Here is a 17,479-nt window from a genome sequence, read left to right as displayed (position 1 = left end):
TCTCGGAAGGGCCGAGACGATACGTGCGCGCGGCGTGAAGTGGGATAGAAGGGAGGTATCGGCTTTCCCCTCCGTGGTCACAGTTTGAGGAAATAGTTAGGTATCATGGTGATGCACATATGTGGTGTTTGTCGGGAAATTGGAGACTGAACAAGGGGGAAGCACAAGCTTGTAACATACCTGTGGATTTTAGTTGTGAGACAGTTCGTGGGCGACGGAACGGAACGGCAAGGACGTTTTGGTAAACGTGCGCATTGAGAGCGTGAGAAAGCTCTTTGTTGTTGCTAGGTAATATGTTGTTGTCTTGGCTCGAGTTGTAATCCAATGTTGTGGTTGTGGTACCGAGTGCGACTAGACTGGGTTTAGTGGGTTGTTGTTATCTATCTGCTTGGGTGTCAATGTTAGGCGCAGTTGCCCCGGCGAAGAAGCGGAAAGAACCATGGAGCTGATGCATGTATGTACCTAGTAACTAGGCATGCAAGCAAGAGCAAGCATCTATTGCCCCGCCACAGAACACCCGCAGAACTCATCAAGACCTACCTAGGTACTAGGTACGGATACCCACTAGTAACTACCTACCTATGGATGGCCCAAGCTCTAGTTACAGGGCTCTAGGTATTTGATCCCCGCGGGTCATTCACTCCATCCATTAGTTAAGCTGGGACTTTATTATGGAGGTTTGCTGAGGGGTCGTCCTCACCTAGGTAGGTATTCATGATACTAGGCATTACTTTTCATCTCATCTCTTATGATAATAGCTGAGCTCTTCTTCTTTTGCCCATCTATCAGGTCATTTTTTATAATCAAAACTCGCAAAGCATTCTATAGTCTCTCTGTATCGCCGTTTTCATCATTCCGAATCAAGCCCCTTTCCCTAGCATATCTTACCCCTCCGTTCCATTCCATTCATCTTCGGCTTCAACAACAAGCCATCACCCAATCTTGCACTGGAACTCTGGGAGTAACCTTTGTTGGTCCCCTTGAAGAGATCCCTCTATCATTCTTATATCACTCCCCCTCCCCCTTCAGCCCCAAGCCTTTACATGCCTCATCTCCCTCCAATCACTCCCGTCCCAACCGCCGCTTCACTCTTCACCCGAGCTCCGGTCATGACCCCCGCCATCCAAGTACCCACCCACTCCGGTCCACGGGACGGCCCCGATATTCCCGGCGCTGGAGAATTCAAGACTCCTAAACTACGGCTCGAGCTCCGCGACCTCTCGCACCCTGGATGCGCCGTCTTTCTGAGCTCCGTGAACGCAGCGGAATGTCTTGCCAAAGCAGTGCAGCATGTCCTTGCGCTACTCTATGAATCGCCTACTTGTCCCACTACCACCATTCCGACAACACGATCTGTCACAGTTATTCTCCGTAGCATGTCAGGAGTAGCATACACAACTGGTTCTGAACTTGACAGCGACCACAAAGAGATTCACTTCTCTACAGATTACATTGCAAATATCCATCCCATCTCCCGTCGCGGTGACGAAATCAATGGCGTGCTCACTCACGAGCTCGTTCACTGTCTTCAGTACAATGGCCATGGCCACTGCCCTGGTGGCTTGATCGAAGGTATTGCTGACTGGGTGCGACTTCATTGCCTTCTCAGCCCTCCACACTGGAAGCGAGAGAGTAGTGGGAAGTGGGACGCAGGCTATCAGCAGACGGCTTACTTCCTAGACTACTTGGAGAAGCGTTTCGGCAAGGGAACAATTCGCCGCCTAAATGAGAAGTTGAGGATTCAAAAGTATGAGGAGAAGCCATTCTGGACCGAGCTAGTGGGCCGACCGGTCGAGCAGCTCTGGGGTGATTACAAAGAGAACCTAGAAGGTTAGGCAGTCGGGTGTACACATGCATATAGCTTTCAGACATTAGGGCATGGAGGCAAACATGGGTGATAGATTTGATCGAGGAAACGAGATTAGCCAGATGCTAAGGATATAATATGTATATCGAAACCCAAACTCCAACTCCGAACAAAAGAATAAACCAAAGAAACTATCTCCCTATAACATGGTCTGTGAATCCCGAGCCCAAGTCTGCTATTCAATTCGGTGGCGTTTTCCTCAATCATTCCAAGTACCAATCCTTTTGGAACGCTGCCATTCAACACAATTTATCGGCGCACAGGAACAGGAGCATCGCTCTCGCTGATGACGCTGCCAATCTCGGACCAGCTTGCGGGTGTGGCCATGCCAGAGCTCTCGCTCATGACATCGTAATAGCGACCGTTCTCGCCGGCCCTGGACGATTGCGCATCGTTGGCAACATCCTCACCCGAACCAACAAGGGAAACGGAGTCGGTGGGAGTCAGCATACCGTCGTCGCTGATAATCTCAGGCTCGGACATGGGGGCTGTAGGAGTGATGGGAAGTGGTGAGTAAAAATCGGTGCTTGTGTTTTGCGCCCAGGCCTGAATAGATGCGTAGGCCTCGTCGTGATTTTCCTGGCCGGCGGTCATGTACTCATCAACGCCGATCTCTCGCTCGAGGGTAGCAGTGGAGGCAGTCTCGGAGCGGGCGGGGGTGGGGTCGGCATCAATAAGAACGGCGGCAGTGGGCTTCTCGTCTTTGTCCTGGGTGGTGGCGCTGTAGATATCAGAGACTTCGTCGGCAGCAGGGGCAATTTGTCGGGTTTGCTCAGGCTCCTCGTTAATCTCGTCATGGTCGATGTGGTGTTCGTCGGCAAAAGGGTTGGTGTACAGAGGAGTGAAACCGCGTGGACCATCGCCACGACGGCGTAGGCCCTCATCCATTCCTCGGGTATCAGCTCCAGTGTTGAAAACATATGTTCCTTGTTCAGCGCTATCATCTTGACGAAGGAAATCGTCGAAAGAAGAGCCTCGTCGTTGCGAGTCGGTTACGGATGGGCTAGTCTCGCCTTTCTCCTTCTGGTCCTTCTCTTGCTTCTCCAACATGACCGAGTTCCAGTAGAGCAGTTCCTCACGTTGTCTTCGACGAGTTTCCTCATCGGCGTCAACGCCAGCTTCAGCACCACCACGAGACTGAAGAAAGCCATCAGCATCCTCGGGTCTATTGAATCTTGGCTCACGATAGGGAGGTTCGATGCCCTCGCCCATGGAATGCAAGGCGATGGCTATCCTGCGGCGAACATCATCGGCGTATCGTCGCACTTCAGGCGACTCGAAAATGGCAACGGCGGTGGCGACAGCGACCGAGACGGCAACTACGGCACCTGATGCCAGAATAACATGGTTAGGCATTGTTATACTGTACGATAGAGTCTGCTCTATAAAGAGAGACTGAGGATGTAAGAGAGAGAAGAAGTAGGTGAGGCGTAAATGGAGTGGGGAGAGTTTGTCTAAGCGAGCAAACGAAAAGAAGACAACAAATCTTGCTTTTATCGCAAAGCAGGGAAAAGAAAGTGTAGTACAAACAGGAGAGAGCTTGCCAGAAGTTCAAGATAGAATAAACAAGATGCAAATAGATTGAAAATCTGGGGGCGAATTCAAGGGGAAGTTTGAGCTTGCGTAGTCCTGGAAGCCCAGCTCTAATGAGGTGGAAGGCATTTTGCCACAGAGGCAGCCTCGGGATTGTGGCTCAGGCGACTTCCATCTCTCAGGCAGACGTGCGCTATGATTCGCAAGCCCTCGACGCGGGGTAGTCCAGAAAGAGTAGCACATGGCATGGGCTGGCTTGAGCTTGTGATGTGACGACGACTTTTTGACTGAAAGGGATGGTGGGAAAAATATGATACATAAACAGACATGATGATCTTTTACATACCTCCAGCTATCAGAGGGTGAGGCATCGCTATCTCAAGCGCTGCCCTAAATCACCCTTGAGCGCGGACAGCAATGATTGAACACTTTGTAAAGAACAATGGCACGCACTGTCAGTAGGTAGTTGTAAATCCAACACCAGAACAGACGTAATAGGAATGAGTGGAAGTGAAGGAAAGCGGCCAGAGAAAAAGAGGGACAAGAAGATGGTGGGTTGAAGAAGGAACCGAGAGGATTTAAACAAACTCAAGCTCAAGCTCAGCCCAAATCAAATATCAACTACGATTACGATTCAGACTCAGACTCGGGCTAACCAACATTACATGATGTACCCTATCAGGCTGTGCTAATGTTTACTTTAACAAGAAGGGCGCCATAGCCATGCAATAATTTCTTTGACTATAAATCTCTACAAGAGAATGGGTATTATATTCTGCTCAATTTAGTCCACTCTTCTATACTCATTGTTTATCAAGATGATTATCTCTTCTCGACCGCCGTTTGCGGATGGAGACGAGAGCGCGTGACGTGTGCGATGTGATGTGTGTGATATAGACCTATGCACTGCTAACAGCCAAGCATTCGGCCATAACAAAGCCCTGCATTCGAAGAATCTTGCCTTTTCTGTTATCCACTGTCAAATTTGTAAAGGTATCGTCAGAAACTCAAATTGCACCGAGCGTGGTACTGTATATACAGTTAGAGGCGCTGACAAGCCCCTGGAACTCTATATCTGCCTATTCGAAAGACGTCATTGTATTCTTAGCTTCTAACAAAGACGAACACAAGTTACGAGTACATATCACTTTTGATGATGAGGATTAATTGATGGCACAGCACCGATTGTTGGAACCTAGTACTAACGTATCGTCTGCTCGAGTCAGCCCGCCGTCTGGCTGAACATGGATCAACCGTCGGGGTCTAGTCTATTAGCCAGGTACGACATGACGACGCTTGGTGACATGTTGTCGTACATGGCGTACGACTCTTCTGGTTTGATTCCACCTCAGTCAGGCGAAAGTGAAAGTACTTAATATTTCTGGAAAACAATAAGAGCAATAGTCGGTCTGCAACCACTTGTGTATATTCATGCATCTTCCAGTAGAAAGCCATGGAAGTGAGACAAGAACGGTACATCCGAAGATACCGGCCACTATCGCCTTGTTAGCACGCCCAGTACTACCTCTAATTGCATTACTGCAATTGACCGGCTCGGCCGACCTTCAGTAAACAATTGAACCTGACGGAGCCCTCAAGAGTATAAAAATTAGTCACTGGAAGCACAAGGGACGAAATTAGTAGGTCAGTTTATGCAACTTTTAGGTCAGGCTTGGACTTGATGTGGGTGTTCCTCGAAGTTTAATGATCGAAAGATGCAAGGCATTCGCCGAGTTGTGCCGGAAAATCGTATGCTCTTGAAAGCCAAAGTCATTTCTCTAAAGGCTTGCGGACACTTAAACCAAAAGCCTATACAAGGTGTTGATCTGTTCAACGATGGCAGATTTAGTCTAAGCTGTAGGGTACAGAAATAAACAGCCTAAGAATTCTGGTCTAATTAGTATAAACTGACCTAAATATTCCGTCCCTTATAGCTTCGATGGCCAATTTTTCTGATACTCTGGCGAACGTATACCTCGAAAAGAAATGCAATTCTAGGTACCTTCAGCACACAGGGGTACATACATACCTGCCTAGGTAGTAGGTATGGATCGTATCTTTCTCGGTGTCTCGCCTTTTCACCTGGATGGGTCCTTCACCTTCTCCACAGCCCCAGGGTCCTCTTTTCCTTTGGGTCTGGCTATGTCGGCATCGGATTAGGATCAGGATGAAATGTCCGGGCTTCTCTCTTATCCACAGCGGAATTCGACATTAGTTATGGAATGTCGGTGGTCGGCGATTCTGGTGGCGATTGAGGTTGGAGGGCCTAAAGGTATCAGAAAAATTGGACGCTGTAAGCCTAAGAGACAAAATTAGTAGGTCAGTTCATGTTGTCGAGATAGGCCTTCTTAGGCTAATTATTTTTGTAGCCTGAAGCGTGAGGCCAACTCTTCTGCTACCCACTAGACTAGGTCCTCCACCTTCAACGAGATATTGGTGAGCAATCAAGAAAAAACCTTGGCAATCGGGGTCTTGCAGCCGATGGAACAGGAACAGGAAAACCCACTTGTCAATCTGTCATTTGGTTGCTCTAACTGGGCACAATGCTTGCGCGCCCAGAGACGAATAATGTTCCTGATGTCTGGGCGATCAAGGCTTTAACAGCACGTCAATTGTTGATGTTTGATGAAATGCTGGCTTCAGTTCATATCAGCACACGATGCACAATCAAAAATAAATGATAGACTCAAAATTAGTAACGATGAAAAAGATTGTTTTGATTCATGGAGACGCCAAATGTCTCTGTAACCGTCGCTAATGCCAGATAATTGTGGTATAATAAACTCCCCCCCCCCGTTTTGTTTGCATTGGTCACGATTGTTCCCTCCGAAGCCTTGTTACAGACAAGCTTGATTGAGGGCTGATGTTGGTCAAGGTGCCATAATCCCGCAATCTCCCAGCTTGGATTTAATGGGAAGACTTCTCAGTGTTGGTAGACTCGGTTGAGGAGACAGAGTCGGAAGAGTTCTGGCGGGAGGCCTTGGTGCGCTCACTAAACAGCCGGTAAGCCTCTGGTTGCCATCATAGTACGTGTTGAATCAAGAACTACTTACTAGACAGCTCGGTCCTGGAGAACACACTGGTAGCGAGCATTGCCAGTCTTGAAAGAGAACTTGATGCCTCTGTTCTCGCCGAGGGAGGCAGGGGCCTGGGTAGTGGTGGACTCGGGCATTTTAAAGATGGTTTTGGTGTAAGTGAAGAGTTGAGTAGAGAAGAGATGGATAAGCAAGATGAATGGAATAAGCAGAGGAGAAGAGGAGGATGAGAAGCCCTAATATACCTTTTGCGATTGAGTATACGTATCTCGTCATCTCAGTCAAGATACGCTTGTTCAAGGTCCACGGAACTAAACAAAGTGAGCCATTTTCTTTGCATGACCTGGACCGGGGCATCAGGAGCAACAAGTCACTGTGCAACACCCTCAGCTTGCCCCACGATGTGAAGGTGCACCAAATATGGCAACACGATAGCTAGCGCACCCCCGTCTCCGTTGTCTCCGTGCTTCGCGGTACGTACAAAAAAGATGGGGGTACACTAGACAGCCTGGGCTGGATTCGAGTACACAACTGTGACAATCTGGACGATTCCAAGGCTCATCTATCTATCTGTTTTACTTGAAGCTCGAGGCTTCTCAGCCATCGTGTGTGATGACCTTCTACCATGTCTTCAGTAGCCATGGATCTCTCATACCACTCCACGAGAATACATAAGTGTGGGTAAAACGTCCGGCTAAGACGGAAGAGGGAGCAGTGAATGTTGTTCTGGAAAACCAACTGGAGCTTCCTCGCATTTCCAGTTTTGGTCCCGGTTATCCAATCACCCACCTCGCCCCCAAGATTTCGTGCCAGGAGACAAAAAAGCCGCGACTGTCCTTGCCGATCAGCTCTCGCTCCAATGGGACCATGGTTGATTTGTGGGATGTTTTACCATTGGTCATGAAGCGGATATCATCGCGCTCCGTTTTGACCGGCATCGCCTTGAGCCTGAATAGGTAGTTCGATATCGAGAGAGAATTTTCTCTGATGAACTAGCAAGCTTCCCCGATGAGCAAAAGATAAGCTTTTCGACGCTACGTCGGATCGAGTTGGCCGCTTCCTAATGTCGGTGTTACCGCCGGAACGCCACAAACTGTTGAATTTTGAGAGGCTCGTCCGTGATGGCATTCTATGGTACAACGTAGGTATCTGATATGAAGAGATCGTCGACTCCGGTTTGCTCCCATGAATTCTTAGGGTGGTTGTCGATCAGCTAGTATGGTCACTCCCCATACTGTGTATGCACAACTGTCACTCATCCTGTCCAGTTCAGATGTCCAAGGATGAACTGGCTGGTCAGACTGGGGTTGTTTACCCCAGTTATTTGCGCCTTACTCTCAGACAACGTTGCGAATTACATCATAGTCGAGCTTCACGAGACTGTGTTTGTAACGCTGAGAGCAAATCCCAACAGACGCCAGCGTGGGTTAGCGCATTAGTTCTTTATCCCCGCATTCATCTCCACGATGCCCTCAAAGGTGATTGGGGTTCAGACTCCAGGTCTCCAGCCTGGCCCTTTCTTCACCGCATGCCACTGGCACTGTTGATTGGGCCAGGGGAAGCTTTCTCTGTAGCCCTGAAATTGGCTATGTATGCAAGTTTGATTGAACATTCCGCTTTTGACTTCGACTATGTGGGCGTCTGTCGGATAACCGCATCTGGCGCTTTATATTGTACACCGTGAGGTAAAAAAGTAAAAAGTAAAGTGTCACATGGGATACAGGATCGTAAAACGGGCCGTAGATGCAAAAACGAGGCCACTGTCCCATCTTAATCTCATCTGAACTTGGTTATCTTGCATTTCGCCTGTTTAATCACGAGAGTTGGTAATGGAAGACACTGCTTGCCGGAGCCGGTAAAGTGCTGTACACGCATGTTAGTGCATGAAGTATGTCAAGGCTTCATCTTTCCACAAGCACACCACATGTCGATATTTCTTATGTATTCGTTATTGCATCGCCTCATCTTCCCATATAAGCTGGCTTGGCCAGTTCTGGACTTATGCGAGTTTTCTGTGAAGAATCATGTTGTGGATTTGATATGCCGCATTGGGGCAGTTCAATCCATAGAACTGATCTGACCTGTCACTGCCATTGCGCCGAGCTGACTTCAGCCGCTATATTTTGAATAATGGCCTGATGCTCACAAGTTCGGCTCTGAACATGCAGAGTCACACCAGTATTCTATCAGCTTATTGGTGTCTTGATTGACATGCGACATGCTAACCGGCGGTGCTTCCTTGTTCTTTGCTGCAGCAGGACCGCATACGATATCGAGGAAAGGACTTATCGGGTGAAAGCATGCGATCATTTGGTATCCATCATATCCATGAGTTGCTGCTCCTCGTCGACCGCGGTAGTACCGTTACTACTTCCCATGCCCCTCTTCTGAAGCTCCATATCTATCAATTTTCGCGTAGGCATGCTCGCACTGAGGTCGGGTATCTCCTCCTTGAACTTGCGCAAATAGTTTTCCACGCTTCGCATTCCCACAACAAGGAACCCGAGCTCCTCCCGGTCAACGTCAAAGACCTCCCACCATTCACATTCCGGCATTTTGGCACCCACATCTCGAGCTGCGTTATAAATGGCGGCAGTAGCAAGCGCATGGGGTTGGTGGGTGAGATATAGCATCTGAGGTGAGAGGAGAGCCGTGTTCAAATATTGAACTGTGCGCAGAGATATAATGGACTTGGGCTGCGCGAGAAAGTCCAGCGTCTGTAGGTAAGTGACTGCTAGTGGATGAGGCAATGAGACATGTGTGTCGAATGAAAGTGTGTAGAGAATCCGAGCTTCAATGGCAAGGATGCGAGTCTGAAAGCTGTGATAGTCGGCCTCGGGCACGTAATAGGATCTGGGGTCATTATTGGGACTGCTTTGGATGTGCAAAAAGGATGAGTTCTCAGATAGGAGGTAAGCGTAAACATTAGATATGTCGCGTGATGACCGGGGTTGAGGTCCCATCTTGGCAACCAGATAAAGAGCGGCAGCAGATGTGTCCTTGAAGCACGAGTTAGTATCATCAGACACTTAAGAAGGCTTTAGAGTGTGAAAAAAAAAACGTACGCTAAACTCATTTGCCATTGGAGAGTCAACAAGCCAGTGACGTGCCAAAATGACGTTTGCCTGCGCCGTAACAGACTGAGGGAGGTCTAGGAGCTGACCAGCAGCTTGTGTGAGGCATTGCGATGTGATGAAGATTGTGTCTTGAAGATCTTGCGGTAGAGATGAGAAAGACGATTTATGATACAGCTGAGATGCCGTTGCAAGTGGGTTCAAGAGATGAGCCATAATGTATTATCTTTTTTTATGTATCGCAAGTTGGTTGAACGCGATGCTACGAAGAAGGAAGGTTTAAGTTGAAGTTTGGCGAGGCTGAGAAGCTCTGCAATTCCGAATGCTTGTGGAGCCACTGGGGGACAAATCAGCGTGGAGGATCCTTGCACCTATAGGTACCTTAGTAGCTTAGTGCATTAGTACCTATGGGCAGTGCTGGATGTGCGTAATACCATCATGACAACTCCTATGATCCCACCTTCACCTAGTAGCTTTGTGACCAAGAACCAAGCACTTAGACCTATGAGTTAGTAGCAGAGTTTATACAAACTTTCAAATCACTAACTGTAATTTACTTACATATTTATTGGCGTCCCGTATCAAGTCTCATCACTGCCGTCGAGCTGTCACATGCAAGATAATCGAAGGGGCCATTGATTATGGGCAGGACAATACTGCAGTATATTTCGTACCTGTAGAAGAAGCCTTTTTTTTTTTTTTACTCTGCCCGCTACTTGAACATGGCGAGATACCTAGATATCACAATGTCAATCTTGAAAGCTTCCATAGTACTTACACACAATGATTGGGCACCTCCACGTTAGATCAGGCACGCGGGGAACCTGCATTGCATGGATTTTTCCATGACAGGACAGCTTCGGTACGTACCGAACTAAGCTTCATGAGCCGCTGTGGAGCTTTGTCAACAACACAACACAACACCACCGACCTCAACACCTCACACCACGCGACGATATCGGACCGTACCTTGCTTTACAGTACGAGACACAGCATAATTAATTATTAACCACTTCTCCTCGACACTGCGAGCTCCTAAACCTCAGTACTTTACAAACAATGAGCGTTTCCATCCCCCCCTCACCAGGTGAGGAAACACCAGCATTCGACCTCAACCTTCAGCATGGCCACAAGGATCTCGTTCAGGCCGTCGCATTCAACACTTATGGTGATCGCTGCGCAACCGGCTCAGTAGATGGAAAGATCCGTGTCTTTAACCGCCACAAGGATGGCACATGGCGTCTTTGCGATACCTGGACTGCGCATGGCGGAGAGATTCTAGAGGTAACGCAGCCCCCCTTTCGAAGAAAGAGAAAAAAGCCCCTTGTCTCCAAATATCCTTTGCTCTCTGTATCATCCTGTCGCACATGCATGCTGACCTCTTGTTTCCTTAATTTCCAGATTCAATGGCTTCCTGCCACTGTGTATCCCAATTTGATCGCTTCTCTCGGCATTGAAGGTTGGTTTCGACTCTGGGCTGAGGACCCTTCTGCTGCACCAGGTCGAAGGTTCTGTACTGGACGTGCTGGCAATGGGAAACCAGCGTTCGATACGCGATCTAACAAAGCACCATACCGATCTTTCTCAATCAAGTACAATGAAGAGACACGGCATACGTACCTAGCTCTTCTTGCGACTGATGGCCGTCTAACAGTATATGAAAACGATCAGCCTGAGAATCTTTCCGAATATGCATCTATCGATGAGTTCAGTGTTGCGCCAAAACCGAACAGGGGAGAGGAGCTAGCATTCCGTGTTCGCTTTGACCCAAATCCTGAGCCATGCTACACAGCTCTGCGAGCAGGCGTACCTTCAGACTCCCTCGGCTTTGTAGTCGCTGCAATGGATACTGTCAAAGTGTATCGATCGCGCGATATTGTCGCATCATCCATGGGTGTTCAGCAAACCCAGAAAGAATTCTATCTTGCGGTAGAATTGACTGGTCATAGAGGCTTGGTGCGGGATGTAGCGTGGGCGGCTGGGAATATTAGAGGCTATGATGTTATAGCAACAGCCTGTCAAGACGGCTACGCACATGTCTTCCGCATCGAGACACCCTACTCAGACGACGATGGGAAATCATGGTCTGCAGCTGATCTTCTGAGGTCTGCCCCTCACTTATCAACAAGAGACTCCACGCCCCAGTTGAGGACCAACGGAACAGCGACACCGACGGAAAAACAAGCGACAACACCACAGCTCCAACCCTCTCACAGCTATCATCAACACCATAACTCCAGTCTCAGCGCAAGCCTAGCAAAGACTGGCTCTCATAATGATCGACAATGGTCGGGTCAGCCAGGCCAGGTCAAGCACCAGTTTACAGAGATATCCAAACTTGACAACCATCGCACCCCAGTGTGGCGTGTTGGTTTTGATGATGATGGTCATATCTTGGGCAGTACTGGTGACGATGGACGACTGCTGTGTTATCGTCAGACGCCTAATGGCGCATGGGCCAAGAGCTCAGAGTTGGCGGTGCAAAAGGCACGTATGGCCACCCCATGAGCTTGTTGTGATCAAAACACGCAGTCAACTTCTTGAACCAAAACATAAGCCAACCGGTCGGCTCTCTATTAAAAACAAAATACTCGAGGTCCGCATCCTGGTGTGATACCCCTTCACTCAATCCCTCGATTAAGTTGAGAGCCCAGGCCTTCACCTCTGTTCCTGATTGTATTCGACACATCTTTGTAAAAGATGGCGTACAAACGAATGCTACCTGCCTTGGCCATAAGTTCCGAACTCAGCTACATCTTTGATGCACACAACAACAAGCAACACAGCTCAGTCGCTAGTTGGCCGAGTCATGAGCGTCATCATTGATAAGCAGCGGATTGTGTCCTCGCCGGGATATCGCCCTGTGGTTATGATAATATCAGGTAAACATTCTGCCAATTATGGCCACTGGTGAATTTCTACAAAGCGAATTCAACCAGCCGCCGAGCCCGGTTCAGGTCATGGTAGCTTCCCTTTTAACAATTCCGTTCACCTTTGGACTATATTTAAGTTACGATGTTTCTCCACAACTGAAGTTATAGACAGCACTTGCCGGTGGCTTACAGAGTTGAAGAGTGCTAAAGGAAGCATATATCTCTGGCAGTCACGCTTTCACTATGGTGGGCTGCTATTTCAATATGTGCTCTTTTCGATTGGACTCAGTCGTCTTCTGCTACAAGTAGGAATATGTGTTTGAGTGACACCTGAAAAGTCAGGGACTTGAGAGGAATGGAAACCCGTTTGTATATATTGGTATATGTTAACGATAAGGGTTCTATAAATCTTTTAAGAAAGAAAAAAGAGAAGTGATCTTACTGATGCTGCCCCATGAGATACATACATAACTCTTCTTCACCTTGAAAGTGATAGATGTTGTAACGTAGCGTATGTGCTATGTTCGATTTAGGTTGACGCACAAATATCTCGCAGCAGTTACATGGATGAATCAGGACGTTGGCTATGCGCAATTCACAATGGAAAACTTGATAATATTCAAAAATTTGTATTTTCGAGTAGTCATACTATTTGCGGAACCGATTGGTGGCCCATATGCTCTCGTTGGTTTGTTTTGACCATCTTCTCTTGGTATTTCATGCAAGTTGAGCAGTCTTAAAAAAAGAAACAAAGAAACCCCCCAACGCCATTCATGAGTCGAATTTATGATTTCACGTTCAAAAACGTTTTGTGCTTTTCGTATCCTTCTCGTAAGGATGGATGTGGCGTCAGACAGTTCATATCTTTGACATGTGACTGTGGCTGACTGTATCCCCACACTCTTTTAACGACATGTCTTCATGACATGACGCTTTGGATTCGCACATCCCCCGATTATCCGTTTCATTCTCTTATCGTTATGTTGATTGTCATACTAATTAGGCAGCATCAGCGCTGGCAGCAGGCTGAACAATCTTGGTGGCCTGAGAACCAGCACGGATGATGCGCTGGCCAGCCGAGTCGTTCATGTAGGTAATATCCTTGTTCTCGAACTGAGCACGCTTCCAGATCTCTACTTCACAACCGCCGCGGAGGACACCGACACGCATGGTAGACAGAAGATTGTGAGCAGCGTTGGAGTGAAGGTAAACACCACCGTTGAAGATAGCAGTGGCATCCTTTCCGATGGCAGAGTTGATAAGGGCTTTGCCACCAGGGTGGTCCTTGATAAAATCTGTAACATCGTGGATAACACCGGCAATAGCAACAAGACCCTTTCCAGCCTTGGACTGGGCAACGAAGTCGTCCCAGTCAACAACAGGAAGCTGCTCAAGAGGAATACCCCAGTCAAGGGTGGCACGCTTCTGGTCGAGCTTCTTCTGGAGCTGCTGGACACGACCCTTCTCAATTTCGTTGGCACGGAACTCCTTCAGCTCGTAGGCAAGACCAAGCTGCTTCCAGAGCCAGATGCTCCACTTGGTAGGGTCATACTGCCACCACTCAATAGCGTTGCGGTAATCGGAGGGGAACTCGTGGTGGAAGTTGTGGTAACCCTCACCAAGGGTAACAAGAGCGGTGATAACGTGGTCGCGAGGAGAGTTGCGGTCATCGAAAGGCTGGTCGCCGAGCCAGTGGGCAAGAGAGTTGACACAGAAGGTAGCCTGCTGGACGAAGCAAACGCGGAGGATACCAGCATAGACGAGGCCACCCCACCAGTCACCCCAGCCAAGACCGGCAACGATTGCGGGGAAAGCGAGAGCCATGAAAAGAACGCACTTGATGTAGTTCTTGTGCTGCCAGACGACGACGGGGTCCTCGTTGAGATCGGTGATGTCAGTTCGGCCCTGGCGCTTGGGGTTCTGCTTGAGGACCATCCAGCCCATGTGGGAGTACATGAGACCCTTGCGAACAGAGTAGGGATCCTTATCGGTATCAGTGTATCGGTGGTGGACTCGGTGGCCATAAGACCACCATCGGATGGAGCCCTGGACGGCGCCGGCGCCGACGGCAGCGAGATAAATCTTGAGAGGAGTGGTGCCCTTGTAGGCGGAGTGAGACCACATTCGGTGGTAACCTGGAATACGTGAGTTTCAAATTCGTTGGATTCCAGAACTGCCTCGACGATTAAACTTACCAGCAGTAATACCGAGACCAGTGTGGACATAGTAGAAGACAGCCCAGAGAGCGGTCTTGAGCTGGAGAGGAACCCAGTAGGCGGAGATGAAGCCCATCAAGGGAACGAAAACAACAAGTGTTGTGTTGAGCCAGTTGATGTGCTGAGGCCAGTTGCTCCAGGTCATGGGAGTATCGGAGATGTGAGGCTTGTTGGTGTCCTTTTTAGCAGCGCCAGCTCGGAGGGGGACATAGTCCTTGGTGCCATCAGGGAATGGCGAGGCATTCTTGCCCGCAGCAGTAGCTGTCGCCATGTCGATTGGGTTGCCGATGGCAATTATCGTCGACTTTGATATAAAATCCCAACACACAAGAACCCAGGGTTGATGGCTACTCGAAAGAGTGAAGGGGAATAATAAACCCTTTGAGGATAACAGATATCCTAAACAAAAGGGAAAGAGGGATAAGGATTGAAGGAGGTTGTTCGAGAGAAGGAATTCAAGTCGTGTTGGGGTGGTGGACTCTAAAAGGGCTTTATACTATCAGACCCTCGTCGGAGCTGGGCGAAGAGGATATGCAGGAAGAGGAAGCGGTAGGGACTGGGGAGGGGGCGTGGATGTCGATGGTGCGGGTGTGAGGCGTGAAAGATGAGACAAGTGGAGGGACAAGTGGATAGAGGGTCTCTGCGGCGGAAGGACAGCACCTTTGAGTGAGGAGGCAAAGAAAAGACGAGTTTAGTCATGGGCTCAAGGTGGAGCTTTGACGGATAAGCCTTGTCGCAGCGGCGAATTCAAGGTTGGGGGAGGCACGAACAGTAGAGCTGGGGTTTGTGAATTGACGACCCTGAAGTGCGAAGGCAAATGAGCTTCAAACAGCCAATGTCAGGTGTTTGCCGGTGTCTATCACAATGGAGCGAAAAGACAAGATCAGATGATCGAAGGTCGGTATGTACCCAAACTGTAAGCTCTCCATGCCATGATCTGGAAGCTTGATGTTGGGGCAAGCTTGTATTCTGTTGAAGTTCAACTGATAGGCACAATCCGATCTTGTCTAAGATATCATGATGCAATATTGACACGACTTGTTACAAACCTCGGCCTTTTAACTGAATCAACGCTTTGCTTGTGAAAATTGATGAGAATGAATGGCGCGTTATCCTTATCAGAGGCATAGATAGATGCCTGTACATTGACACTCTTGACGTGAGTGTGAAAGTTGGAGGTTGAATATTGCGTATGTGGCACACACCCCACCGTAACTTTAGTGACAAGGGGAGAAAATCCATTGGGGATATGGACGGACGGAAAAGAAAAAAAAAAACCTAGGCAACTGCACTGCACTTCACATCACGACCTAACCGACGGGACCGTCAATACCAGTCTAAGATAGGTGTAGACCAGTCCCGTCTTTCCGTTCCGATAGCTTCCATCCTAGTAACGATCCATCCCGTCTCGTACAGAAGAGAGGTATCATGAATAAAGGGAAAAGTGACATTGGCTTGTACTGCACACAGATTCAAGAATTCAATTTGTTGGCGTTCACGCACACGAATATATCATGGGGAATTTGACAATCATCAGGCAAAGCGAGACAATACTTTGGTACTTCTTGATTCCATTCCAGTGTCGATATGCCCCAATAGGTAGATCGTAACATAGTCCTCTACACTGGCATAGTATAGCCCTCAGCTGTATGTAAGTGCTGCAGCGTTTAACAGCCACTGCATATCAGATTACAATACAATGCCTTACGATATGATATATACATCCCCGCTCTCATCTGGATAGATAGGTACCGAGATCTTCCATACGCCCTGACCCTTGAAGGAAACAGTGATACCATTCAATCAGCCCATGATAGAAATTTGTTGTGTTGACCATTTCACCGCAGCGTATTCGACAATTGATGGGCGACGTCGCGTTGTCACTTGTTGCTTGGACATCCATATCCATCATTCAGAGGTCGCACTAACACTAAGACTGGGACGGGGACAGTGACTGAGGCCTGGCTACTGGGTCTTGTAGGTCGACGTCGAACACAACTTCCTACCTTCTTTCCTCGCCTCAACACGTTTTCCTTGTTGCTTCCATTTCAAGATCCGTACCCACCCTTTCCCCAACAACTTTTCTGGCGGCTCCAATTGGTTGTGGGGCTCGGCTAGGTGCCCTTTCAGGCAAACTTTGACTACCTCTACTTTTCGTCATGTACTTTCCCACTACATTTGTCGCTAAGGGTACGCATCAACTCAGTACCTCTCATCTAGCCCTGCAAGACTGCAAGAGGCAAGGCGTCAAAGGGAAGCCGGCCGTGCCTTGCAGGGGAAGCTCCCACAAGAAGAGCCGGAGCCGCTTGAAGCTCGGGTTGTTGGTGGTTGGATCGAATCGACGTCGATTTTGTTTTACCTTCCTCTTTTTTTCCTTTTTTTTCTTCAGGGAGGCTTAAAAAATTCATTGGGCTCCACTGATTCTTGAACACAAACAGGATGATACTATTTGCTAGAATCGGCTACAGTGGGTTTCTGGATCTACATAGACTGGCATGACTGTTCGTCCAAAGGTTCCGATAGCAGTGATAGAGCCTGTCGTTAACTTTCTTGGAGCTACCATTTGATGGATAAAACCATTGAAAGTACCTACTGACTGCACTGTACTGGTTTGTACATACCACACCAAATAACGGTCAGAACAACTTCAAGGTATTGACTGCTATATCGTAGTGGCAAATTTATCCCAATGTAGTTGCTGCTGTGTAAATCAACGCAGATACTATTTCCATGCCGGCTGGCCGGGCATGCCGAGACTGACTCCCATCCGAATTTCAACATTGACGTTTCCACGCCTGCATGCCTATCTCAAAGATCTAGGCTCGACCTCCTGCACAGTTTTCATTAATACCACTATGCATGCATACTCGGCTTGATACCG

General features: G+C 48.4%; 6 protein-coding genes across 6 annotated transcripts; 2 read left to right on the top strand and 4 right to left on the bottom strand.

The window, feature by feature from the left end:
- Positions 1–1,043: 1,043 nt before the first annotated feature.
- On the top strand, positions 1,044–1,835 carry FPOAC1_009174 (uncharacterized protein; the record flags this gene model as incomplete). The annotated part of the gene is made up of 1 exon (XM_044853604.1): positions 1,044–1,835. The coding sequence occupies one exon, from the start codon at positions 1,044–1,046 to the stop codon at positions 1,833–1,835; it is 792 nt and encodes a 263-aa protein (XP_044706274.1).
- Positions 1,836–2,116: 281 nt separating this feature from the next.
- Positions 2,117–3,771, bottom strand: FPOAC1_009173 (uncharacterized protein; the record flags this gene model as incomplete). The annotated part of the gene is made up of 2 exons (XM_044853603.1): positions 2,117–3,195; positions 3,747–3,771. The coding sequence occupies 2 exons, from the start codon at positions 3,769–3,771 to the stop codon at positions 2,117–2,119; spliced, it is 1,104 nt and encodes a 367-aa protein (XP_044706273.1).
- Positions 3,772–6,307: 2,536 nt separating this feature from the next.
- Positions 6,308–6,572, bottom strand: FPOAC1_009172 (uncharacterized protein; the record flags this gene model as incomplete). The annotated part of the gene is made up of 2 exons (XM_044853602.1): positions 6,308–6,392; positions 6,454–6,572. 2 exons carry the CDS (start codon positions 6,570–6,572, stop codon positions 6,308–6,310), a joined length of 204 nt encoding a protein of 67 aa, XP_044706272.1.
- A 2,169-nt stretch (positions 6,573–8,741) lies between these two features.
- Positions 8,742–9,725, bottom strand: FPOAC1_009171 (uncharacterized protein; the record flags this gene model as incomplete). The annotated part of the gene is made up of 2 exons (XM_044853601.1): positions 8,742–9,434; positions 9,501–9,725. The coding sequence occupies 2 exons, from the start codon at positions 9,723–9,725 to the stop codon at positions 8,742–8,744; spliced, it is 918 nt and encodes a 305-aa protein (XP_044706271.1).
- Positions 9,726–10,568: 843 nt separating this feature from the next.
- FPOAC1_009170 (uncharacterized protein) lies at positions 10,569–12,017 on the top strand (the record flags this gene model as incomplete). Its single annotated transcript, XM_044853600.1, has 2 exons — positions 10,569–10,793; positions 10,911–12,017. 2 exons carry the CDS (start codon positions 10,569–10,571, stop codon positions 12,015–12,017), a joined length of 1,332 nt encoding a protein of 443 aa, XP_044706270.1.
- Positions 12,018–13,381: 1,364 nt separating this feature from the next.
- OLE1 (stearoyl-CoA 9-desaturase) lies at positions 13,382–14,869 on the bottom strand (the record flags this gene model as incomplete). The annotated part of the gene is made up of 2 exons (XM_044853599.1): positions 13,382–14,517; positions 14,578–14,869. 2 exons carry the CDS (start codon positions 14,867–14,869, stop codon positions 13,382–13,384), a joined length of 1,428 nt encoding a protein of 475 aa, XP_044706269.1.
- Between the last annotated feature and the right edge of the window lie 2,610 nt (positions 14,870–17,479).

The sequence above is a fragment of the Fusarium poae genome, chromosome 3 (genome assembly GCF_019609905.1).
Source record: "Fusarium poae strain DAOMC 252244 chromosome 3, whole genome shotgun sequence".
NCBI classification, from domain to species: Eukaryota; Fungi; Ascomycota; class Sordariomycetes; order Hypocreales; family Nectriaceae; genus Fusarium; species Fusarium poae.
This window is presented reverse-complemented; position numbering and strand designations above follow the sequence as displayed.